Here is a 22,699-nt window from a genome sequence, read left to right as displayed (position 1 = left end):
ATTTGAGACGGAGTATTGCTCTGTATTTATTAATAATTAAGAACACAGAAGAGGCAAGAAATCTGTGACAGATATGAAAGGCAAAAGTAATCAGACTGGGAGAAATAACTGTATACGGAGGCCAAAAATGGAAAAAGATGGCATAACTCTTTTTTTTTTTTTTTTTTTTTTTTGAGGCTCTGTCACCCAGGCTAGAGTGCAGTTGTGCCATCACAGATCACGGCAACTCTACCTCCCAGGCTCAGGTGATCCTCCCACCTCAGCCTCCCCAGTAGCTAGGACTACAAGCACACGCCACCATACCCAGCTAATTTTTGTATTTTTTGTAGAGACGGGGTTTCACCACATTGGGCATGTTGCCCAAGCTGGTCTTGAACTCCTAGGCTCCAGTGATCTGCCCACCTTGGCCTCCCAAAGTGCTGGGATTACAGGCGTGCACCATCGCACCTGGCTGGGGTAACTTTTTTCCCCAACATTAATTCCTTTCCCTAGTTCTGTAAGTGGTACCGCATCCTTATCTAAATCAGGAATCCTTACAAAAGAGAAAGTCTGTTCATGTTTGAAAGATAAAAGAAGAAAAATTCCTCTCTGGATTACTGTAATGAGTAGACAGAATAATCTGAGGTATAGACAAGTGAATTGATACACGGAAATCAAACAGTCTTAGGAAAGTAACTAGAGGAGGTAAAGGTAGAGCAGATGAACTGAAGAATAAGGATGTTGTTATAGGCTGAACTGTGCCCCCGCAAAACACACAAAATTAATATGTTGAAGCCCTAACCCCAAAACCTCAAATGTGACTGCACCTGGAGACAGGATAATGAAGTTAAAGAGGTAATTAAGGTAAGATGAAGTCATTAGGGTGGGCCCTAATCCAACGCGACTGGTGTTCTTGTAAGAGGAGATGAGGACACACACACAGAGGGACGAACCAGTGAAGACACAGAGAAGGCAGCCATCTGCAAGACAAAAAAGATATCTCAGGAGAAAGTAAATCTGCTAACACCCCCATCTCAGTCTGGCCTCCAGATTTGAGAAAATAAATTTCTGTGGTTTAAGCCATCCAGTCTGTGGTATTTTGTTATGACATCCCCAGCAAAATAAAATAAACGTACAAAGCCATACTGGGGCAGCTAATCCAGAGAGGTGATAACTGAATCCTGAGGTCAGGTAGCATCAGTCAGCAAGAAACTAAGTATACAAACACATGGAATCTCTCCCAGTACAATTCTAAAGGCAGGAAACAGGAAGACATGCAAATGGCAAGAGTATTTAATTTCCTTCCTACCACATAAGCTACAATGTTAAATGTGGTGATGACCCCAGGCTTGGGAGTAAAGACCTTGCCTCACCACCGGCCTTGTGGCCTTGTCAAAATAGATCCCCAATAAATATTTACTGAGCAAATGAATGCATGGCCTTGGCCAAGACACTTAAGCTTTCTCATCTCTAAAATGAAGATACTAGTTCTCACAGGGCTACAGTGAGGATAAAATGAAATCATGCCTGTAAATCACAAAGCAAAGACTTCAATATTCCTTCTTGTTAATCACACCTATTATCATTAACAGGGGGGCCCAATCTGAAATGGAAGGAAGAATCTGCATAAAGCCAAAGCAAAAATGAAGACAGTAGGTAATCCTGGCCTAGAAAAGTCTAATACACACAAGAGGGGCTAAGAGCCTAAATTACGATGACAGAAAAGGATCTGATGTAATTTTTACAATTTGCCTTCATAAGCTTTATTACAAACACTTGATCTTATGTTTACTAGAAGTTTTAAAGTTCTTTTTCTATAAATGTAAGAAGTAAAATATGAGAGCATTACTCCTTGGACTGTAGGATAAATTAATTTATCAACTCCATCGAATCTAGAAACAAATACCTGTTACTGAATGAAGAAAGATGGCAGAATTAGAATGAATGGATCTAGGCACTGATCATCAGAGGCTTCTAACATCATTTGAAGAGGGACAATCAGAAACTATGTGTTTCCTGATGGGTGGACACACCACCACCTATGAAGGAGTCTTGTATTTTGGTTGTTTTGTTTTCAAAATAGGGGGACAGGGGACCTGAATCTGTCCCATAAGGCTCCAATGCCATTTACAATAAATACAGAGAATAAAGGGTGATGGGCAAAAACATCATGGAGATATTGCGATATAAAAAATCCACATACTCAGAACTCTACAGCTCATATGACCAGCTTCCACAAAAATTAAACTACAAGAATCAGGATAAACCCATAGATTTTAAAAAAGAAGATTTAAGAGAGACATCAGCCAATTATATATGGACCTACATGAGTCCTGGTCCAAATATAAAAATAGACAGTAAATAAAACAAAAATATTTATAAGACTGTTAGAAATTTAAATACTTATTGAATAAGTTATGATTTAAGGAATGATTATCAGTTATTTCAAGGACTGATAATGGTATTATGATTATATTTTTAAAACAATCCTTCTCTGGCCGGGTGCGGTGGCTCATGCCTGTAATACCAGCACTTTGGGAGGCTGAGGCGGGCGGATCACGAGGTCAGGAGATCGAGACCATCCTTGCTAACACGGTGAAACTCTGTCTCTACTAAAAATACAAAAAAACTAGGTGGGCTTGGTGATGGGCACCTGTAGTCCTAGCTACTTGGGAGGCTGAGGCAGGAGAATGGCATCAACCCAGGAGGCGAAGCTTGCAGTTAGCCGAGATCGTGCCATTGCACTCCAGTCTGGGTGACAGAGCAAGACTCCATCTCAAAAAAAAAAAAAATCCTTCTCCTAGGCCCGGTGTGGTGGCTCATGCCTGTAACCCCAACACTTTGGGAGGCCGAGGCACGCAGATCATGAGGTCAGGAGTTCGAGACCAGCCTGACCAACATGGTGAAACCCCATCTTTACTAAAAATACAAAAATTAGCCAGGCATGGTGGCGCATGCCTGTAATCCCAGCTACTCAGGAGGCTGAGGCAGGAGAATCACTTGAACCTGGGAGGCGAAGGTTGTGGTGAGCCAAGATCGGGCCATTGCACTTCAGCCTGTGTGACTAAGACTCCGTCTCAAAAAAAAAAAAAAAAAATAATAATCTTTCTCTTTCCAAGATAATAAAGTATTTATGGATGAAATGATATGATGTGCAGAATCTGCTTCAAAATAATGAGGGAACAGTGGGTATCAGGAGTTACAACTGGCTGTGAGTTGATAACGGTGATGAGCGTATTGGGTTGAAATATCAATCCATCTACTTTTGTATGTCTAAAATTTCCTATAATTAGATGGAACACTGTAAACACCAATGCATCCTGCCTATTCAAACAAAAAAGCAGTTGAAGTCTCAGACTGAATGTCACCAATACCTGTGCTAATCTTGGATTTGTTCTCCACGGTGGTCATGGCAGGGGCAGATGCTGAAGGTGCTGCAGATGGGCAGGTGCTTTTCTTTCCTTTAACACCATTAGTCACCGTTACCCCTCCGGCCATTCCAGCTAAAAGGTCATCACTGCTCTTGGTCTAGAAGCAACAGAAAATAAAAACAAATTTACTAGATCAAGCAAGATTAGATATTTTGGGACTCAACAAAGCTCATGACTTTTATACTAAGTTCAAGAGCCCTATTACCAAAACTATCTGACAGGTAGTAAGCAGCACACCATACTGTGCTACAGAAACAGAACTTCTTTATAGGTTTATAAACAATCACTTACTTCTTTTTAAAATAATAAAATCGTACATGTAATCAAAGACTTTATGGAAGCCTGCTATGTGTCCACATATGCCAGATTCAGATGATGGGGGATAGCACATGATATCTTGGGAAAGTCCTATAATGCCACAGGAAGTGTCATCTTGCAATTTCTAGAAAGAAATATCATTGAGAGTCAAATAATCTTCACTGCTCTAAAGTGATTCCATGATGAGGCCAGTATCTAAAAGAATTTATTCTGAAATTTATCTTTTTTACCTTATAATTCTGTAGTAATCAAATTTTAGTCACAATTGAAAGGAGGTATTTTCTAAAACATGCATAATATATTAATAAAAAACTAGAGACTTTACAGTTTGAGAAAGGGTTCTGCTGTCTAAATGATCGTTATTACGTGAGAAAGACCATCTGCACTATTTATATTTTATAAAGGCAATTTAAAAACCATGAGCCTTAAAAAAACACTATGGATAATAAATCGGCTGTAAATTTATTATTCTAAAAAGTAGTGAAGAAACGTTTTTACTTCTCCTAGAAATGAAGGGAACACAGAGCAGTTAAAGATATGTGGGGGAAAAAAAGAGAAAAACTACTTTTTAACAAAAGAACCCAAAAGTTTTCTCTCTTTGGCATGAGTTAGCCAACTGATTTACACTATCTTCTATCTGGAACCATGCCCTCTCTCGGATAATCAAACTGAATTCATTTCTACTAGTTAAGATACTTCATAAGTAACTAATCTCTAAAGTGTCTTCCAGTTCTAAATGTCAGTGACTCCATATGGAGCATATTTCTGTTATTCAATTATCAAAGTTCTAATACAGTACCATTAGGTTAAAAAGAGGCAGAAAAGGCTGGGCACAGTGTCTCATGCTTGTAATCTTAGCATTCTGGGAGGCCGAGGTGGATCACTTGAGCCCAGGAGTTCAACACCAGCCTGGGCAACATAGGGAGATTCCATTTCTACAAAAAATTTAAAAACTAATTACCTGGGCAAAGTGGCACATGCCTGTAGTCCCAGTTATTGGGAAGGTTGAAGTGAGAGGATTGCTTGAGCCCAGGAGGTCAAAGCTGCACTGAGCTGTGATCACGCCACTGTACTCCAGCCTAGGCAACAGAGTGAGACCCTGTCCCCACCCGCCGCCCAAAAAAAGAGGCAGAAAAAGGAATAAATATTTTCAATGAATTAAACAGAATTCAACTCTGGTAATTAAGGGCTGTTACATTATGAAATCTAGAATACATAAAAAGAGAGGGAAATACTGCATTAATTTCAAGGACTGTTCATATTCTTTTTTTTTTTTTTTTTGAGACAAAGTCTCACTCTGTCACTGAGGCTGGAGTGCACTGGCATGATCTCGGCTCACTGCAATCTCCACCTCCCGGGTACAAGTGATTCTCCCACTTCAGCCTCCTGAGTTGCTAGGACTACAGGCATGCGCCACCACGCTCAGCTAATTTTTATATTCTTAGTAGAGATGGGGTATTGCCACGTTGGCCAAGCTGGTCTCGAACTCCTGGCCTTCAAGTGATCTGCCCACCTCGGCCTCCCAAACTGCTGGGATTACAAGTGTGAGCCACCATGCCTGGGCCTGTTCATACTTTTAAGACTTGTTTCTGTTCACAAAAACTGGCCATCAACTATGATGCCGAAGTCACACAATGAAAGTCATGCCACTTTCCTGCCAATTTGTCCCTCCTCTATTAGCCAGTAAATAAACTCAACACATTCTTATATTTTCAGTCTTCTTTTGTATCCTGCTAATAAAAGTAAAATTATCTTTGAACTCATCTTTCTTCCTCCATAAGTTAAATTCTTCCATTTGATAATAATTACATTGAAAACCACCCTACATTGTCATGTCAAAGTGGACTACTCATCACACTTCTCTGGTTACAAGTTGCCTTTGGCTAATGACAAAGTTAAATATACATAAGGGCACCAAATCATAAACTTTGCACTTATAATAATTAAGACAGTACAGCGCTGGAACAAGAATAAACTAGTGAAACAGAGTCCATAAGGAAACTGCATATTTATAGACACTTGATTTATAACCAAGGCAGCAAGGGAGAAAACAAGAGTTTTGCAGAAAATGGTGCTAGGTCAAGTGCATACACCAAGGGGGCAAAAATAAATGCTGAGACCTATTTCACACCATATCAAACATAAAGTCCAAGGTTTTCTAACTATGATTTTAAATCTAAAATTGTAAAACAAAGATTTGATCGATGTGACTACATAAAAATTAAAATCTTAAAAATAAAAAATCCTTTTAATTAAAAAAACGTTAAAATGTTTTGTACGACCAAAAAACCATCATAAATAGAATTTTAAAACATAAAAAACTGGGAAAGTCTATTTGCAATATCTCACAAACAAATGGTTAAGGTCCCTAACACAGAATGCTTTAAAATTGAGGGGGAAAAGACGAAAAAAAGACAGAAAAATGAACAAAATGAATGAATCACACCATCAGTTTACACACACACACACACAGAGAGAGAGAGAGAGAGAGAGAGAATGATGATCAACCTAACTCATAATGAGAGAAATGCAAATTAAGCAGCACTTGTCACTTGACAGATTGGTACACATGCTCTTTTGGGAGGAATATGGGGAAACAGGCACTCTCCTTAGTTGCTGACGGGATGCACCTTGACATAAGCCTTATGAAAGGAATCATGCAATATCTAACAAAGTTACACATGTATTTACCTTCTCCCCAGCAACTTCACTTCTAGGAATTTAACCTGAAGATACACCTCCAATAATACAAAAATACATATGCACATGGCTAATTATTCACTGCAGCATTGTTTTTTATTGCAAAATACTGGTACGCCTTAAATGCCTATATATACGCAGGAAAGCATATGAAGTACACTTTAGTGAATACAATGAGGTATTAAACAGCCACAAAAAATAAGAAAGACTGCTACCAATTGGTATGGAGAGAGATTTCTAGAGTACATTAAGTGAAAAGATTAACAGAGTGCAAAAGAATATATTTTGCCACCTTGTGTAAAAAAGGAAGTAAAAAATGTGTATTTGCTCATTTATGCAAAAAGAAACATGAGAAGAATAAACAAAAACTAAATTGCCTGTTAACCTCTGGGATGGGTGGGAACTGCGTAAGAGGGAACAGGGGAGGGGAGGGGCACTTTTCTGAACATATCTTCTCATATAGTTCTGACTCGTGGAGCCATGTTAGTGTTTCATATGCTGAAAATAAACAAATAAATAAAATTTAAATAAAGATAGGAGAAACCTAAAATGGAATAGGATAGGAACAAACAGACTAACCGTATTTCAAATGAACAACACGACCCAAGTATTTTTTCAACACGGTAGTATTTTGACCATAAATCCTCAAACTCTCAAGCCAAAGACAAAAGTATGCAAATATTGAACTTCAGGCCGGTCCCAGTGGCTCACGCCTGTAATCCCAGCACTTTGGGAGGACGAGGTGGGTAGATCATGAGGTCAGGAGTTCAAGACCAGCCTGGCCAACACAGTGAAACCCCATCTCTACTAAAAATACAAAAAATTAGCCGGGCATGGTGGCACATGCCTGTAATCCCAGCTACTTGGAAGGCTGAGGCATGAAAATCGCTTGAACCCAGGAGGCAGAGGTTGCACTGAGCCGACATGGTGCCACAGCTTGGGCGACAGGGCGAGACTCCGTCTCCAAAAAAATAAAAATTAAAATTAAAAAAACCCAAAAAACAAAAGAAAAGAAAACTATAGAGACTCTAGCAAGCAAAGAGGTAGTCCTCCATCACTGGGAGGCCCAAGCAGAACAGCCTATGAAGGAGGGGGCACAGCAGAGCTTTACCTTGAACACCTCAACTCATCAGGTGTCTTGATCTGTTGAGTTAGCACACAAAATGAAGTGGCAACATCTGCTGGCTTAACACTCAGGGATTACTACCTTCCTTGCGTGCCATTTGGAAACAGATATTTTTGTTTGTTTGTTTGTTTGTTTTGAAATGGGGTCTCACTCTGTCACCCAGGTTGGAGCACAGTGGTGCAATCACAACTCACTGCAGCCTCAATCTGCTAGACTCAAGGGATCCTCCCACCTCAGCCTCCTGAGTAGCTGGGATCACAGGCGAGTGCCACCATGCCTAATTTTTTTTTTTTTTTTAATTTTTAGTAGAGATGAGGTCTCACTATGTTGCCCAGGATGGTCTTGAACTCCTGGTCTTGAACTCAAGCAGTCCTCCCTCCTTGGCCTCCCAAAGTGCTGGGATTACAGGTGTGAGCCACTACACCCAGCCTGGAAGTAAAAAAATGAATCTCTGTAACTGAAATCCCAAATAGGAAACCCTGAGCTTTTGAGGATACATAATTTTTTCATCTCCTCCAATTTAAAGTGGCAAATGAGGATGGTCATGGTGGCTCTGGCCTGTAATCCCAGCACTTTGGGAGGCCAAGGTCAGGAGTTCGAAACCAGCCTGGTCAACATGGTGAAACCCCCATCTCTACCAAAAAATTTAAAAATTAGCTGGGTGTGGTGGCGCTTGCCTGTGATCCCAGCTACTCAGGAGGCTGAGGCAGGTGAATCACTTGAACCTAGGAGGCAGAGGCTGCAGTGAGCCGAGATTGTGCCACTGAACTCCAGCCTGGGCAACAGAGTGAGATTCCATCTCAGAAAATAAATAAATAAAGTGGCAAATGAGAGAGGAAGCAGGTTTTGGAAGTGCGTAGATGCCTCAAAGGTCAGCATTTGATCTTACTGCCTATGAGTTCCCAGTAAAAGCAAAACATGTGAAAGGACTCTGAGGCACAAAAATACAGTTGGATGGTCCTGGGCAGGCAAGAGGAAAGTTGAGTAAATGTGTGTCTAAAACGTGCATTTCTAGGCTGGGCACAGTGGCTTACACATATAATCCTAGCACTTTAGGAGACCGAGGCAGGAGAATCACTTGAGCCCAGGAGTGTGAGATCAGCTTGGGCAACATAGTGAGACCCTGTCTCTACAAAAATAAAAATTAGCTGTGGTGATGAGTACCTGTAGTCCCAACTACTCAGGATGCTGAGGCAGGAAAATCACTTGAGCTCAGGAGGTGGAGGCTGCAGTGAGCTGTGATTGCACCATTGTTGCCCTCCAGCCTGGGCAACAGAGCAAGATGTGTTTCTAAAATAATAATAATAATAATAATAATAATAATAATAATAATATAATAAAATGGGCATTTCTAACTTCATTTCAAAGTTAAGGCCAGGTGCAGTGGCTCATGCCTGTAATCCCAGCATTTGGGAGGCCGAGGCAAGAGGATCACTTGAGCCCGGGAATTTGAGACCAGCCTGTGCAAAATAGTGAGACCCTGTCTCTAAATAAAAATAAAATAAAAAGTAAACAAAGTCAAATTTTTTTAAAAAATGGGAACAAAGGCCGGGCACAGTGGCTCATGCCTATAATCCTAGCACTTTGGGAGGCTGAGGCTGGTGGATCATGAGGTCAGGAGTGCAAGACCAGCCTGGCCAAGATGGTGAAACCCCGTCTCTACTAAAAATACAAAAAATTAGCCAGACGTGATGGCACGTGCCTATAATCCCAGCTACTGCAGAGGCTGAGGCAGAGAATAGCTTAAACCTGGAGGGGCAGAGGTTGCAGTGAGCCGAGATCATGCCACTGCACTCCAGCCTGGGCAACAGAGTGAGACTCCGTCTCAAAAAAAAAAAAAAAACAGAACAGAAACGTTTAACTGCATACCTCTAGGCCTAACAGAGTAGGGGTTAGCACAGGCGCAACCAGGTTGCATATCTATATACAATCTGCCCTGGCAGGAAGGACATCCTTTTCTTCCAGGCTTAACCACTCTAGGTGACCCAGATTATTTTAAATTATAGTGTCAACAATTTAAAGCAGGTTTTACTGTAAGGCACAATCTCAATAATCAATAGGGCAATATAATAAACACATAAAAGCTCAGGGAGAAAACAAGACTCTTGAATGGGCCTGGAAGTTTTGCCATGTCCCCCAAAGTACGCTCAGTTGCATCCTTCAGAACCTTTCAACACATACACATATACCTCCCTCATCCTTTTGTGAAGAGTGTCTATTAATCACTAATTAAGAGGATTTAGAGAAAATTTATAAACGGACAAACTTTGCTACCAAGGACTGACACATTTACTTTTCTAGCTCATCAGTTTATGTCCTAGAAAAACTCCAGATCCACATTGACCAGCTGTTTCCTATTTTTCATTTTACGATGGTGTTTCCACTTTCACCGGCAAAGTGAGTAATAGTAATACCGACTACAGTAATTTAAGTAAACCATTTAGAGTAATTTTGTCTTTAGTACTTTATTTACACTAAGAAAGCTGCCAACGATTCAAGCTGCACTCACTGGTGAAACCCTATGCTATATATGTAATTAATTTATTTCCTCAATTCTTACCTTCCTCCACCCCCTCCATTGGAAAATAAACTCTTAAGAATGCAAAAGCTTTCGTGTGTTTTTGTTCAATACTTAGAGCAGTGCCTGGTATCTAACAGTCAATATCTGCTAACTTTGATGAATGAATGGTATATTTATATTATGCAATATTACTATGCAGCCATGAAACACAACGAGTTAGAGGGTTACCAGCTAATTTAATGGAATTTCCAGAAGTATGAAGTCAAGAAAACAAGAAGAAAACTGTCAAAAATATCATCCCGCTTTTTTTTCCCTTGAAATGGAGTCTTCCTCTGACACCCAGGCTACAGTATAGTGCTGCCATCATGACTCACTGCAACCTCAGACTTCTGGGCTCAGGGAATCCTTCCACCTCAGCCTCCCAAGTAGCTGGGACTACAGGTGTGTGCCACAACGCCCAGCTAATTTACTTTAAATTATTTTTTGTAGAGACAGGGTCTCCCTATGTTGCCCAGGCTGGTCTCAAACTACTAGGCTCAAGAGATCCTCCCACCTCAACTTCCCAAAGTGTTGGGATTACAGGTGTGAGCCACTGTGCCCAGCCTAATCCCACTTTTTAAAAAGTATACCCCCAAATCCATACACTGGTGAGGAAGTGGAGAACGTGGAATCCTCATACACAGAATGTAAAATGGTACAGCTCTGGAAAACATTTTAGCAGTTTCTCAAAATGTTTAACATAGCTACTACACGACCCAGCAATTCAACTCCCAGATATACACCTAAGAGAACTGAAAGGATATGTCCACACAAAAATTTGCAGAGGAACTTGTACACACTTGTTCACAGTAGCATTATTCATAATAGCCCAAAGTGGCAAAAATGCTAATATTCATCAACTGATGGACAAATAAAGTATGAACTATCATTCAGCCATATAAGAAATGAAGTGCTAATACATGCTACAACAGGGATAGACCTTGATAACATTTTGCTAAATGAAAAAAGCCAAACAAAAGGTCACATGTTGTATGATTCCATTTATATAAAAATACCTAGACTAGGCAAATCCATAGAGACACAAAGATCAGTGACTGCCCAGAGCCAGAGGGAGTGGTGAATGTGAAATGACTACTAATGAGTACAGACTTCTTTTTGAGGTATTGAACATGTTATGGAATCAGATGGTGGTGATCAATGCATAACTTTGTGAATATACCAAAAACCACATGAAAGGTACACTTTAAAAGCCTGAATTTTAAGGTATGTGAATTATATCTCCATAAACCTACGATTTTGTTAATATACGCTTATTTGCAAATGAATACATGGATAATGAGGAATAATATGAAAGGTTAATGACAACCTTGGTGATAGGGTACAGGAGACTGGGAGAGGAAGATGTGTTGAGGTAGAAGATGACAAAAAATAAAAGACTAAAACAATAATCCAGGGCCAGAGGCCATGAGTTGGGAGATGGAGCAAGACGAATTGTACAAAGAAACGAGCATAAATCATAAAAAGGAGGGAACTAGGGTTGAAAAATCCAGCAAGTAGTTTGTAATGGGGGAGACGAAGCAAACCTAAGTAACTGTAGTGATTCAACGGAATTTGCAGAAAATGCAGAAGGGCGAGAAAAACAATGAAAAGATGGATCAGAAGATTTAAAATTGGCTCTACCCCACCAAAGTTTTAAAAAGCAAGCAAGAAGAAAATTCAGTTGCTCCTGGGCAAGAATTCTTGGGCCCAGTGGGGTAGAACCAAACCATGATAAGGAGACACCAGTGTTTTGTAAGCAAGAGAATATATTAAAGAGAGAAAAGGGGCATTTATTGGGAGAAAAGGTCTCACTGTGATTGTTCTGGAATAAAGTAGCCCCATCAGACTGCCTCAGGAACTCATGGTGGAAGAGGTGCCACTGGAAAATGGCTTAGTCGGGATCTTCCCCAAGAACACTAGAAGAGAGAGAGGAAGAATAGAACAGCTTTAAATTTTAGCAGATATTTCTTTTTCTTTTTTTTTTTTTAAATTTATGAAGTATTTATTGATCGTTCTTGGGTGTTTCTCGGAGAGGGGGATATGGGAGGGTCATAGGATAATAGTGGAGAGAAGGTCAGGAGATAAACATGAACAAAGGTCTCTGGTTTTCCTAGGCAGAGGTCCCTGCGGCCTTCTGCAGTGTTTGTGCCCCTGGGTACTTCAGATTAGGGAGTGGTGATGACTCTTAAAGGGCATGCTGCCTTCAAGCATCTGTTTAACAAAGCACATCTTGCACCACCCTTAATCCATTTAACCCTAAGTTGACACAGCATATGTTTCAGAGAGCATGGGGCTGGGGGAAAGGCCATAGATCAACAGCACCCCAAGGCAGAAGAATTTCTCCTAGTCAGAACAAAATGGAGTCTCCTATGCCCACCCCATTCTACACAGACACAGCAACAATCTGATCTCTCCTTCCTTTCCCCACACTTCCTCCCCTTCTCTTCAACAAAACCGCCATCGTCCTCATGGCCCGCTCCCGATGGTCGCTGTCTCTTTGGAGCTGTTGGGTACACCTCCCAGACAGGGCAGCCGGGCAGAGGCGCTCCTCACGTCCCAGACAGGGCGGCCGGGCAGAGGCGCTCCTCGCTTCCCAGACGGGGCCGCCCGGGCAGAGGCGCTCCTCTCCTCCCAGACGGGGCGGCCGGGCAGAGGCGCTCCTCACTTCCCCGATGGGGCCGCCCGGGCAGAGGCGCTCCTCGTTTCCCAGAAGGGGCCGCCCGGGCAGAGGCGCTCCTCGCTTCCCAGACGGGGCTGCCCGGGCAGAGGTGCTCCTCACTTCCCAGACGGGGCTGCCCGGGCAGAGGTGCTCCTCACTTCCCAGACAGGGCCGCCCGGGCAGAGGCGCTCCTCACTTCCTCCCAGACCGGGTGGCAGCCGGGCAGAGGTGCTCCTCACCTCCCAGACGGGGAGGCCGGGCAGAGGCGCTCCTCACCTCCCAGAGGGGGCGGCCGGGCAGAGGCGCTCCTCACCTCCCAGAGGGGGCGGCCGGGCAGAGGCGCTCCTCACTTCCCAGACGGTGTGGCGGCTGGGCAGAGGCGCTCCTCCCTTCCCAGATGGGGCAGCCAGGCAGAGGCGCTCCCCACTTCCTCCCAGACGGGGTGGCGGCCAGGCAGAGGCGCTCCTCACTTCCCAGAGGGGGCGGCCGGGCAGAGGTGCTCCTCATCTCCCAGACGGGGCAGCCGGGCAGAGGTGCTCCACACTTCCTCCCAGACGGGGTGACGGCCGGGCAGAGGCACTCCTCACCTCCCAGACGGGGCGGCCGGGCAGAGGCGCTCCTCACCTCCCAGACGGAGTGGTCAGGAAGAGGCGCTCCTCACTTCCCATATGGGGTGACGGCCGGGCAGAGGCGCTCCTCACTTCCCAGATGGGGCAGCCGGGCAGAGGCGCTCCTCACTTCCTCCCAGATGGGGTGGCGGCCAGGCAGAGGCACTCCTCACCTCCCAGACGGGGCGGCCGGGCAGAGGTGCTCCTCATCTCCCAGACGGGGCAGCCGGGCAGAGGTGCTCCTCACTTCCTCCCAGACGGGGTGGCAGCCGGACAGAGGCACTCCTCACCTCCCAGACGGGGCGGCCGGGCAGAGGCGCTCCTCACTTCCCATACGGGGTGGCAGCCGGGCAGAGGCGCTCCTCACTTCCTCCCAGACGGGGTGGCAGCCAGGCAGAGGCGCTCCTCACTTCCCAGACGGGGTGGCCGGGCAGAGGCGCTCCTCACTACCCAGACGGGGTGGCCAGGCAGAGGACTCCTCACCTCCCAGACGGGGCGGCCGGGCAGAGGCGCTCCTCGCTTCCCATACAGGGTGGCAGCCGGGCAGAGGCGCTCCTCACTTCCCAGATGGGGCAGCCGGGCAGAGGCGCTCCTCACTTCCTCCCAGACGGGGTGGCGGCCGGGCAGAGGTGCTCCTCACTTCCTCCCAGACGGGGTGGCGGCCGGGCAGAGGTGCTCCTCACCTCCCAGACGGGGCGGCCGGGCAGAGGCGCTCCTCCCTTCCCAGACGGAGTGGCCAGGCAGAGGCGCTCCTCACCTCCCAGAGTGGGCGGCCGGGCAGAGGCGCTCCTCACTTCCCAGAGTGGGTGGCCGGGCAGAGGCGCTCCTCACTTCCTCCCAGACGGGGTGGCGGCCAGGCAGAGGCGCTCCTCACCTCCCAGACGGGGCGGCCGGGCAGAGGCACTCCTCACCTCCCAGAGTGGGCGGCCGGGCAGAGGCGCTCCTCACTTCCCATAGGGGGTGGCAGCCGGCAGAGGCGCTCCTCACTTCCCAGATGGGGCAGCTGGGCAGAGATGCTCCTCACTTCCTCCCAGATGGGGTGGCGGCCAGGCAGAGGCGCTCCTCACCTCCCTGACGGGGCGGCCGGGCAGAGGCACTCCTCACCTTCCAGAGTGGGCGGCCGGGCAGAGGCGCTCCTCACTTCCCAGAGTGGGCGGCCGGGCAGAGGCGCTCCTCACTTCCCAGAGTGGGCGGCCGGGCAGAGGCGCTCCTCACTTCCCATAGGGGGTGGCAGCCGGGCAGAGGCGCTCCTCAATTCCCAGATGGGGCAGCTGGGCAGAGGTGCTCCTCACTTCCTCCCAGACCGGGTGGCGGCCAGGCAGAGGTGCTCCTCACCTCCCAGGCGGGGCGGCCGGGCAGAGGCGCTCCTCACCTCCCAGACGGGGCGGCTGGGCAGAGGCGCTCCTCACCTCCCAGAAGGGGTGGCTGGGCAGAGGAGCTCCTCACTTCCCACATGGGGTGGTAGCCGGGCAGAGGCGCTCCTCACTTCCCAGACGGGGTGGCGGCCAGGCAGAGGCGCTCCTTACTTCCCAGATGGGGCAACCGGGCAGAGGCGCTCCTCACTTCCTCCCAGACGGGGTGGCGGCCAGGCAGAGGCGCTCCTCACCTCCCAGACGGGGCGGCCGGGCAGAGGTGCTCCTCATCTCCCAGACGGGGCAGCCGGGCAGACGCGCTCCTCACTTCCTCCCAGGCGGGGTGGCAGCCGGGCAGAGGTGCTCCTCACATCCCAGACGATGGGCGGCCGGGCAGAGGCGCTCCTCACTTCCCAGATGGGGCGGCCGGGCAGACGGGCTCCTCACATCCCAGACGATGGGCGGCCAGGCAGAGACGCTCCTCACTTCCTAGACGGGGTGGCGGCGGGGCAGAGGCTGTAATCTTAGCACTTTAAGAGGCCAAGGCAGGAGGCTGGTAGGTGGAGGTTGCAGCGAGCCGAGATCACACCACTTCACTCCAGCCTGAGCACCATTGAGCGTTGAGTTAGCGAGACTCCGTCTGCAATCCCAGCACCTCGGGAGGCCGAGGCAGGCAGATCACTAGAGGCCAGGAGCTGGAGACCAGCCCGGTCAACACGGCGAAACCCCGTCTCCACCAAAAATACAAAAAGCATTCAGGCGTGGCGGCGCGCGCCTGCAATCCCAGGCACTCGGCAGGCCGAGGCAGGAGAATCACAGGAGCCCGAGGCAGGGAGGTTGCAGCGAGCCGAGATCATGGCAGTACAGTCCAGCTTGGGCAACAGAGGGAGACCGAAAAAAGTGGGAGAGGGAGACTGGGGAGAGGGAGAGGGAGAGGGAGAGGGAGAGGGAGAGGGAGAGGGAGAGGGAGAGGGAGAGGGAGAGGGAGAGGGAGAGGGAGAGGGAGAGGGAGAGGGAGAGGGAGAGCTCTTTTTCTTACTTAAAATAAACGTTATTGACCTAATATTTTTGAGACTGGGCTCTTGCAATGCTGCCCAAGCTGAACTCAAACTCCTAGGCTCAAGAGATTCTCCCACTTCAGCCTCCTGAAAAGCTGGCACTACAGGTGTGCACCACTGGGCCCAGTATAATGGCAATTTCTTGACAAATCTTGACAATGCCACCAGTATGTTTTTCTTTAGAGACAGAGTCTCTCTTTGTAGCCCAGGCTGGAGAACAGTGGTGTGATCCTAGCTCACTGCAGCCTCAAACACCTGGACTCAGGAGATCCCCCTGCCTCAGCCTCTCAAGTAGCTGAGACTACAGGTGCACACCACCACACCTGGCTAATTTTATTTTATTTTTTTATTATACTTTAAGTTCTAGGGTACATACACCTGGCTAATTATAAAATGTTTATTTGTACAGACAGGGTCTCGTTATGTTGCCCAGGCTGGTCTCGAACTCTCGGCCTCAAGCAATCCTCTCCTCTTCACCTCCCAAAGCCCTGAAATATGCCCACATCCAGCCTGCCACCAGTTTCTTTGCATACTTCTTTCCTAGGCTTGACCAAGACCTTTACTTTCTTCTGTGTACAGCTCAGCATTAAAAAAAAAAAAAAAAAAGTTTAGGCTGGGCACAATGGGTCACGCCTGTAATCCCAACACTTAGGGTGGCCAAGGCGGGAGGTTTGCTTGAACCCAGGAGTTCCACACCAGCCTAGGCAAGATGGCAAGACCACATCTCTCCAAAACAATTTTTGTAAAATTAGCCAGGTGTGCTGGTGCGGGCCTGCAGTCTCAGGTAGTGAGAAGACTAAGGCAAGAGGAACGCTTGAACCCAGGAGTTCAAGGCTGCGGTGAGCTGTGATCACCTCTCCAGCCTGGGTGATAGGGTGAGACCCAGTCTCTGAAAACAATTAAAAATTTAAAAAGTTGAATAATGAGTCTTCTTTTTAGAGGCAATGCATTTTTCCTCTTTAACTTTTTGTTTTCCTTAGGCTATATGCACAATAGACAAAGTTGAAATTTAATCTTAATCTCTTAAACCCTTACTGTCCAAACACATCAAACTCAAAAAAAAAAAACAAAAAAAAAAAACCAAAAAAGGTGAAAGGTGTACAAGAGAAAAAAGGGAAGTAATCTGTGCCAAATGTACATTCCTTCCACAATTTGGGACAAAAATGATGCCTACCTGGTCTCTGGGTGCCAAAATAAGACATCAGAGACACTCCCCTCCTTCAAGAAATAAAATTGGAATCAGACTACTAAGATACAATTAAACAGACTTTGAAAGTTGGTATGCACTACTGGGAGGTGTCTCACAGCTGGCAGGGTCAATTGCAACTAGAATAAAAGCTCCTAAGGGCAGAAACTAAGTGGCTCACTTCCTCTGTAACACTGCCGTGCCCAGCACTGTACCAGCACCCCAGCAGAGTCAACAACTTTCCATCAAGCCACACACTTACGGTCTCATCATCCAGTGGAGGCCGCAGACGAGACATAGTGTGCCAAATCCCAAACGCACAGGGTGCCAGACAAGTTTGCAGGAGGCAGGAGGACTAGGGAAGCCTTCCAGGCAAGGTGATGCCTGAGCTGAGTTGTTTTTCTTTTGAGTTTGGAACATTAATTTAATCAGAGGAAAACAAGGGACATGAAAAGGGCAAGGAAATAAGAAAATGAGCTGAGTTTTGAAGGCAATCATCAGATGAAGTGAGAGAAGAATATTCCAGCAGAGGGAGACAAGGAGACTGCAGAGATTTTAAGGGGCCAAGAGCTGTTCGGTGCAGCTCAGTGAAGCACCTAAACAGAGGTGAGGGAAGGAGAACAGGGGTCAAAGCCCAGTATTGAAGTGTTCTGGATACCAAGCTAAGGAAACCTTATTAGGAAGGTAGTGGGGCTGTTGAAGGGTTTAAATGGGAGAGTGATTTTGAACAGATTAATAGTTTGGAAAGATACAGGCAGAAGTAAACCTCTGGATTTAACCAAAAAATAAAGGACAGAACCACAATGAAGATGTTGGAAAAAATCAGGAAAAACACTGTTAAAAGATATTCACTCTCTTCTCTTATTTACAGATTTCCTTTATGGAATTACCAAATTATTCTTTGAAAATAGAGAACTCAGAAGTGGCTGAGAGCAGTCAGTCAGTCAGTCTTCAGAATGTAAAAACTACTATTCTGAAGAAGTAGATATTACATTATTAATTTCATTTCAAGATGCTTTAAAAATGTGCCTTTTGATACACTGCAGGATTTTTAAGAGTATGTCACAATAACTCTAAATCTTACTTGAAATTAACAGAAGAAGAGCACTATAAATTTTAAAGGCTTCACAGACACAGGGATCATCTGTTATGTTCACTTTGGAACAGATCATAACTGTCCCTCCCCCTCAACATACCCCAAATACATTGTTTAAGGCTACTTTCTTAAGGGTCATGTTATTTCACAGTAAAAGACTGAGGTCACAATGATTTCTGAGCTGAAGGAAAACCCCATGGGGGTTCTTTACCTCGCAGCTAGTCTATTCAATACTAACAATTCCAACCACCAGAAGGAATTTCCCTGCCTAGGCTTATTTGTTGGCACAATACAAAAAAAATCTCCTGGGGCCCGGTGAGGTGGCTAGTATCTGTAATCCCAGCACTTTGGGAGGCCAAGGCAGGCGGATCACCTGAGGTCGGGAGTTCCAGACCAGCCTGACCAACATGGAGAGACCCTGTCTCTACTAAAAATACAAAATCAGCCAGGGGTGGTGGCACATGCCTGTAATCCCAGCTACCTGGGAGGCTGAGGCAGGAGAATCACTTGAACCTGGGAGGCGGAGGTTGCAGTGAGCCAAGATCATGCCATTAGACTCCAGCCTGGGCAACAAGAGCAAAACTCTGTCTCAAAACAAAATATCTCCTGATATTTTATATCTAATAAGAAAAGATCTATTTAACAATGATCAGAATAGGAACATCTTTAATGCCACGCAAATTTAACAGCTTTCTCAGTGGATTTCTCAGTAGACTGTGACAAATGACCTCAAAATAAACTCATATTTACTCTTAAGAAATATTCTATATTTGAATCTTCTTAACAGCAAAAGCCCCAGGAACTTTTTCCTGAACTCCCTAACAACAGCAGCAAAACAAGAGATTCTCGGTTCTCTTTATTTTTACAAATCACAGTAACTACCCTTGAATTTACTATTTACATTTACCATATATCACCATTTACTATCACCATCATTTCATAAGAGATGCTTTATTTTAACACCAAGAAAGCAGAACATTTTTAAAGAAAGGATAGTCCTTCAATTGAATAAATTGAATTGTATAAAAGACTCCCAATATTGTCCTTTTTTTCGTATTTCTGTTCCCTTACTGAGCTGAGCAGTTTGTGTAATACCACACACAGGTTAGTCATGTGATTTAAATATGTATATGATAGTAATTTTGATACTATCACTTAAGTCATTTGAAATATCAGATGCACTGCGTGTCAAGTCAATTATAGAGAACCACTGCTTCAGAGAAATCACATCTGAGGAGGAAACACCGCAGATACACACCCTAAAAGTTCACCTTTGAAACAGAAATTTTGATACAAACTTCACTTTAACTACAACTGTAATTGTAATTATTACAGTTATTCTCCACTCACTAGATACTGTACTTGACACTCAACGTTATTTGGTTGGCTACCAACGTGCACCAGTGATAAAGCTTTCCTATGGCACAACATTCACTTTCTTACTGAAAATGTCAAGAAAACCCCTACACACCTGCAACCCTTAGGAAGCATTCTCCAGCTATCAAAAAAGTCACTGAGTCGGCTAAGCGACTCTGTGTGGTGTACACTAAATCAAAGGGGAAAAGGTGTTTTTATGGAGGAAAAAAATACTGGATCAGCCATTTATTCATAGAAACAATTTTACCCACAACAATACTTCTCCTTTCACTATACACCCTTCTATATTGATTTGGTTATTTTACAACATACATGTATATTGTAATAGCTCTTTTTTTGTTTGTTTATTTTTGAGACAGAGTCTCACTCTGTCGCCCAGGCTGGAGTGCGGCGCAGTGGCGAGACCTCGGTTCACACCCTCCGCCTCCTAAGCAATTCTCCTGCCTCGGCCTCCCGAGCCGCTGGGATCACAAGCGTGTGCCACCACGCCCGGCTAATTTTTATATTTTTTGTAGAGACCTGGTTTCACCATGTTGGCCAGGCTGGTATCGAACTCCTGACCTCAGGTGATCTGCCCACCTCGGCCTCCCAAATTACTGAGATTACAGGCGTGAGCCAGGGTGCTCGGCCTTGTTATGTCTGGTTTTTGTTTTTTTGAGATGGAGCCTCGCTCTGTCGCCCAGGCTGGAGTACAGTGGCGCGAACTCAGCTCACTGCAACCTCCGCCTCCTGGGTTCAAGCGATCCTCCTGCCTCACCCTCCTGAGTAGCTGGGATTACAGGAGCGCAATTTTTGTATTTTTAGTAGAGACAGGGTGTCACCATGTTGGTCAGGCTGGTCTTGAATTCCTGACTTCAGGTGATCTGCCCGCCCCGGCCTCCCAAAGTGCCAGGATTACAGGCATGAGACACCGCGCCTGGCCTGGTTTTTAATTACGAAGAAAAAATTACTATAGTCCCTTTGGTATCACCCACATTGGCAAAATTGCAGTCCCCCTTCACTCCCCGAAGCCACCAGAAATGACTGCTGTTGTCTACAAAGCCTACAGCTCTGATTTCATCTCAAGATGTGTCCTACTGGGTGACAGCAAATGTCATTTTTTAAAGGCTTGTATCTGTTATAAGCTTGGGAAATATTATCAGTGGCTTAAGAGGCTCTTTTGACAAAAGAAAACACTGTTCCCTGAAATCACCTGGGCTGTATTCATGGGAATCTTTCCCTCGCCCTTCGGGTACTTCGAACAAATGATCAAGGACATCAACAAATCACGGTTCCCTGCATTTGAATGATCACAGAATTTTTGCGTGTTCTGTAAATGGGCTAAAACTACTGGAAACTGATTTCTTTTCGTCATCTCCAGGGCAGCTTGCCCAACGTGCCATGACTATGATGTCTTAGACTTAACTACTTAAGGTAATACAATTACCAAATTCCTGGAAACGCAAAACGTCCTCAGACAGGTACCGGATTATTCACATCCAACCTGATGCAATTAACCACGTCTCAAAAAGAAAGGAGGTTCCGTCCGCCTGGGGTGCCGGCCACAGCAGAAGCAGCACCCGCAGCAGGCCCAGGGTCCGCCGCCTGTGGCCCCTGCTCCTCCGCGCTGCGCCCTCGGGGCCACCAAACAACGCTGTCCCCGCCCCAGGCAAGGGACCCGGGCGATGGGGCGGTAGCCCCAGCCTCTACCGGAGCACCGGAAAGGCAAGCACGAGGGTCGCACCCGGTCTGTCTGCACACAGACAAGCCGCAAGCGGGATCCCAAAACCAGCTGAACCCCAACATCAACGGACGAAGGCCCGTGGGTCTCGGCGGTGAAGCCTGCGGGTTGTCCCAGGAGCCCCGAAGCCCAGAACGAGGACGGCGCGGGAAGGGAAAGGCGCAGGTGCGGGACACACCGGAGGGGCCCAGGAGCAGGGACGATGCAGGCGCGAGGCCTGCTGGGACGCCCGGGCGCGGCCGTGCGGGCTGCGCTGAAGCGATAAACCAACCCACCAACGAACACTGCGGGAACCCGGCGGCGGCTCTTACCGCGGCACCGCATCGCTCCCTCGCAGGCTCCTCGTTTGAGCTGGGCGGTGAGCTCACCAGGTGGCTCAGCCGAGACCCGTTGAGTCCGGCCTCAGGGAAGCAGCCAACCCCGCGGTGCCGCTTGCCCGACCCGCCCAGCCTCCATCGCTGCCCCCGCCCTTGGCCAGCCCCTTCGCGCCCAGCAGGGCTGCGGCTGTCTGCGCAGGCGCCGTGGCCGTCTGCGCAGGCGCCATGGAGGCCCCGCCTACATTCCTTCACTGCGCAGGCGCCGCTGTCCCCTCCCACCCCCCCCCCCACCCCCTCCCCTTCCCCCATCTCCAGCTCCTGTCAGTCTGAGCACTGGGTCGCGCAGCCGCCCTGCCACTTGGCCGGTCAAGAAAAAAGTAGCCGGCCAGCTGGTGCGCATGCGTTAGGCCTTGGGCTGGAGCCTGGCAAGGCGGGTCCCTTCAGAGGCCCCTCTGGGCCCAGCGGAATGATGCTCAGAGTCCGCTAGTCCCAAAGGTTCTCCTCAGCGTGTTTACCGTGTGCCAAGGACTGTGCTCTGCATGAGCCAGACAGTGGTGAGGAAAACACAAATCCCTGTCCTCGTGGCACTCCCGGTACATAAGGGAACAGACAAAAAAATAGGCGAGCAACATATATATATGTATATGTATATACACACATATATACATATATATGTGTGTATATAGATATGTGTGTGTGTATATATGTATATATATAAAATATTAAAGAAATTCTGGTGGAGTTCGAGTTCCATCGGCCCCCATCCGGGCCACCCTGCCGCCTTAGTGGCTGCTCCTCCCCAGAATGCTGATGCCTAAGAAAAACCGGATTGCCATTTATGAACTCCTTTTTAAAGAGGAAGTCACAGTGGTCAAGAAGGATGTCCACGTGCCTAAGCACCTGGAGCTGGCAGACAAGAATGTGCCTGGCCAGGCGCGGTGGCTTACACCTGTAATCCCACCACTTTGGGAGGCCGAGGCAGGCGGATCACGAGGTCAGGAGTTCAAGACCAGCCTGGCCAAGATGGTGAAACCTCGTGTCTACTAAAAATACAAAAATATTAGCCGGGCACGGTGGCAGACACCTGTAATCCCAGCTAGTCGGGAGGCCGAAGCAGGAGAATTGCTTGAACCCAGGGGGTGGAGGTTGCAGTGAGACGAGATCGCGCCCCTGCACTCCAGCCTGGGCGACAGAGTGAGACTCATCTCAAAA

General features: G+C 46.7%; 1 protein-coding gene across 1 annotated transcript; it reads right to left on the bottom strand.

Annotated features, from left to right (window-relative positions):
• Positions 1 to 14: 14 nt before the first annotated feature.
• Positions 15 to 21,796, bottom strand: LOC134739367 (uncharacterized). The gene is made up of 3 exons (XM_063663364.1): positions 21,482 to 21,796; positions 3,354 to 3,507; positions 15 to 959 (listed from the first exon to the last, which is right to left on the bottom strand). Exons 1-3 carry the CDS (start codon positions 21,794 to 21,796, stop codon positions 724 to 726), a joined length of 705 nt encoding a protein of 234 aa, XP_063519434.1. The 3' UTR covers positions 15 to 723.
• Positions 21,797 to 22,699: the final 903 nt, after the last annotated feature.

The sequence above is a fragment of the Pongo pygmaeus genome, chromosome 23 (genome assembly GCF_028885625.2).
Source record: "Pongo pygmaeus isolate AG05252 chromosome 23, NHGRI_mPonPyg2-v2.0_pri, whole genome shotgun sequence".
Lineage (NCBI taxonomy): Eukaryota > Metazoa > Chordata > Mammalia > Primates > Hominidae > Pongo > Pongo pygmaeus.
The sequence above is the reverse complement of the archived record's forward strand: the minus strand, read 5'-3'. Positions and strand labels throughout refer to the sequence as shown.

What these genes read in the sequence shown, in the direction of transcription:
- LOC134739367 (XM_063663364.1), bottom strand. Translation starts at nt 21,796, where the DNA reads ATGGGGGAAGGGGAGGGGGTGGGGGGGGGGGTGGGAGGGGACAGCGGC. An exon ending in GGGAGCGATGCGGTGCCGCG is followed by an intron (nt 3,508 to 21,481) that starts GTAAGAGCCGCC and finishes TGTTGCTTCTAG; the next exon opens with ACCAAGAGCAGTGATGACCT. An exon ending in CAAATCCAAGATTAGCACAG is followed by an intron (nt 960 to 3,353) that starts GTATTGGTGACA and finishes TTTGTCTTGCAG; the next exon opens with ATGGCTGCCTTCTCTGTGTC.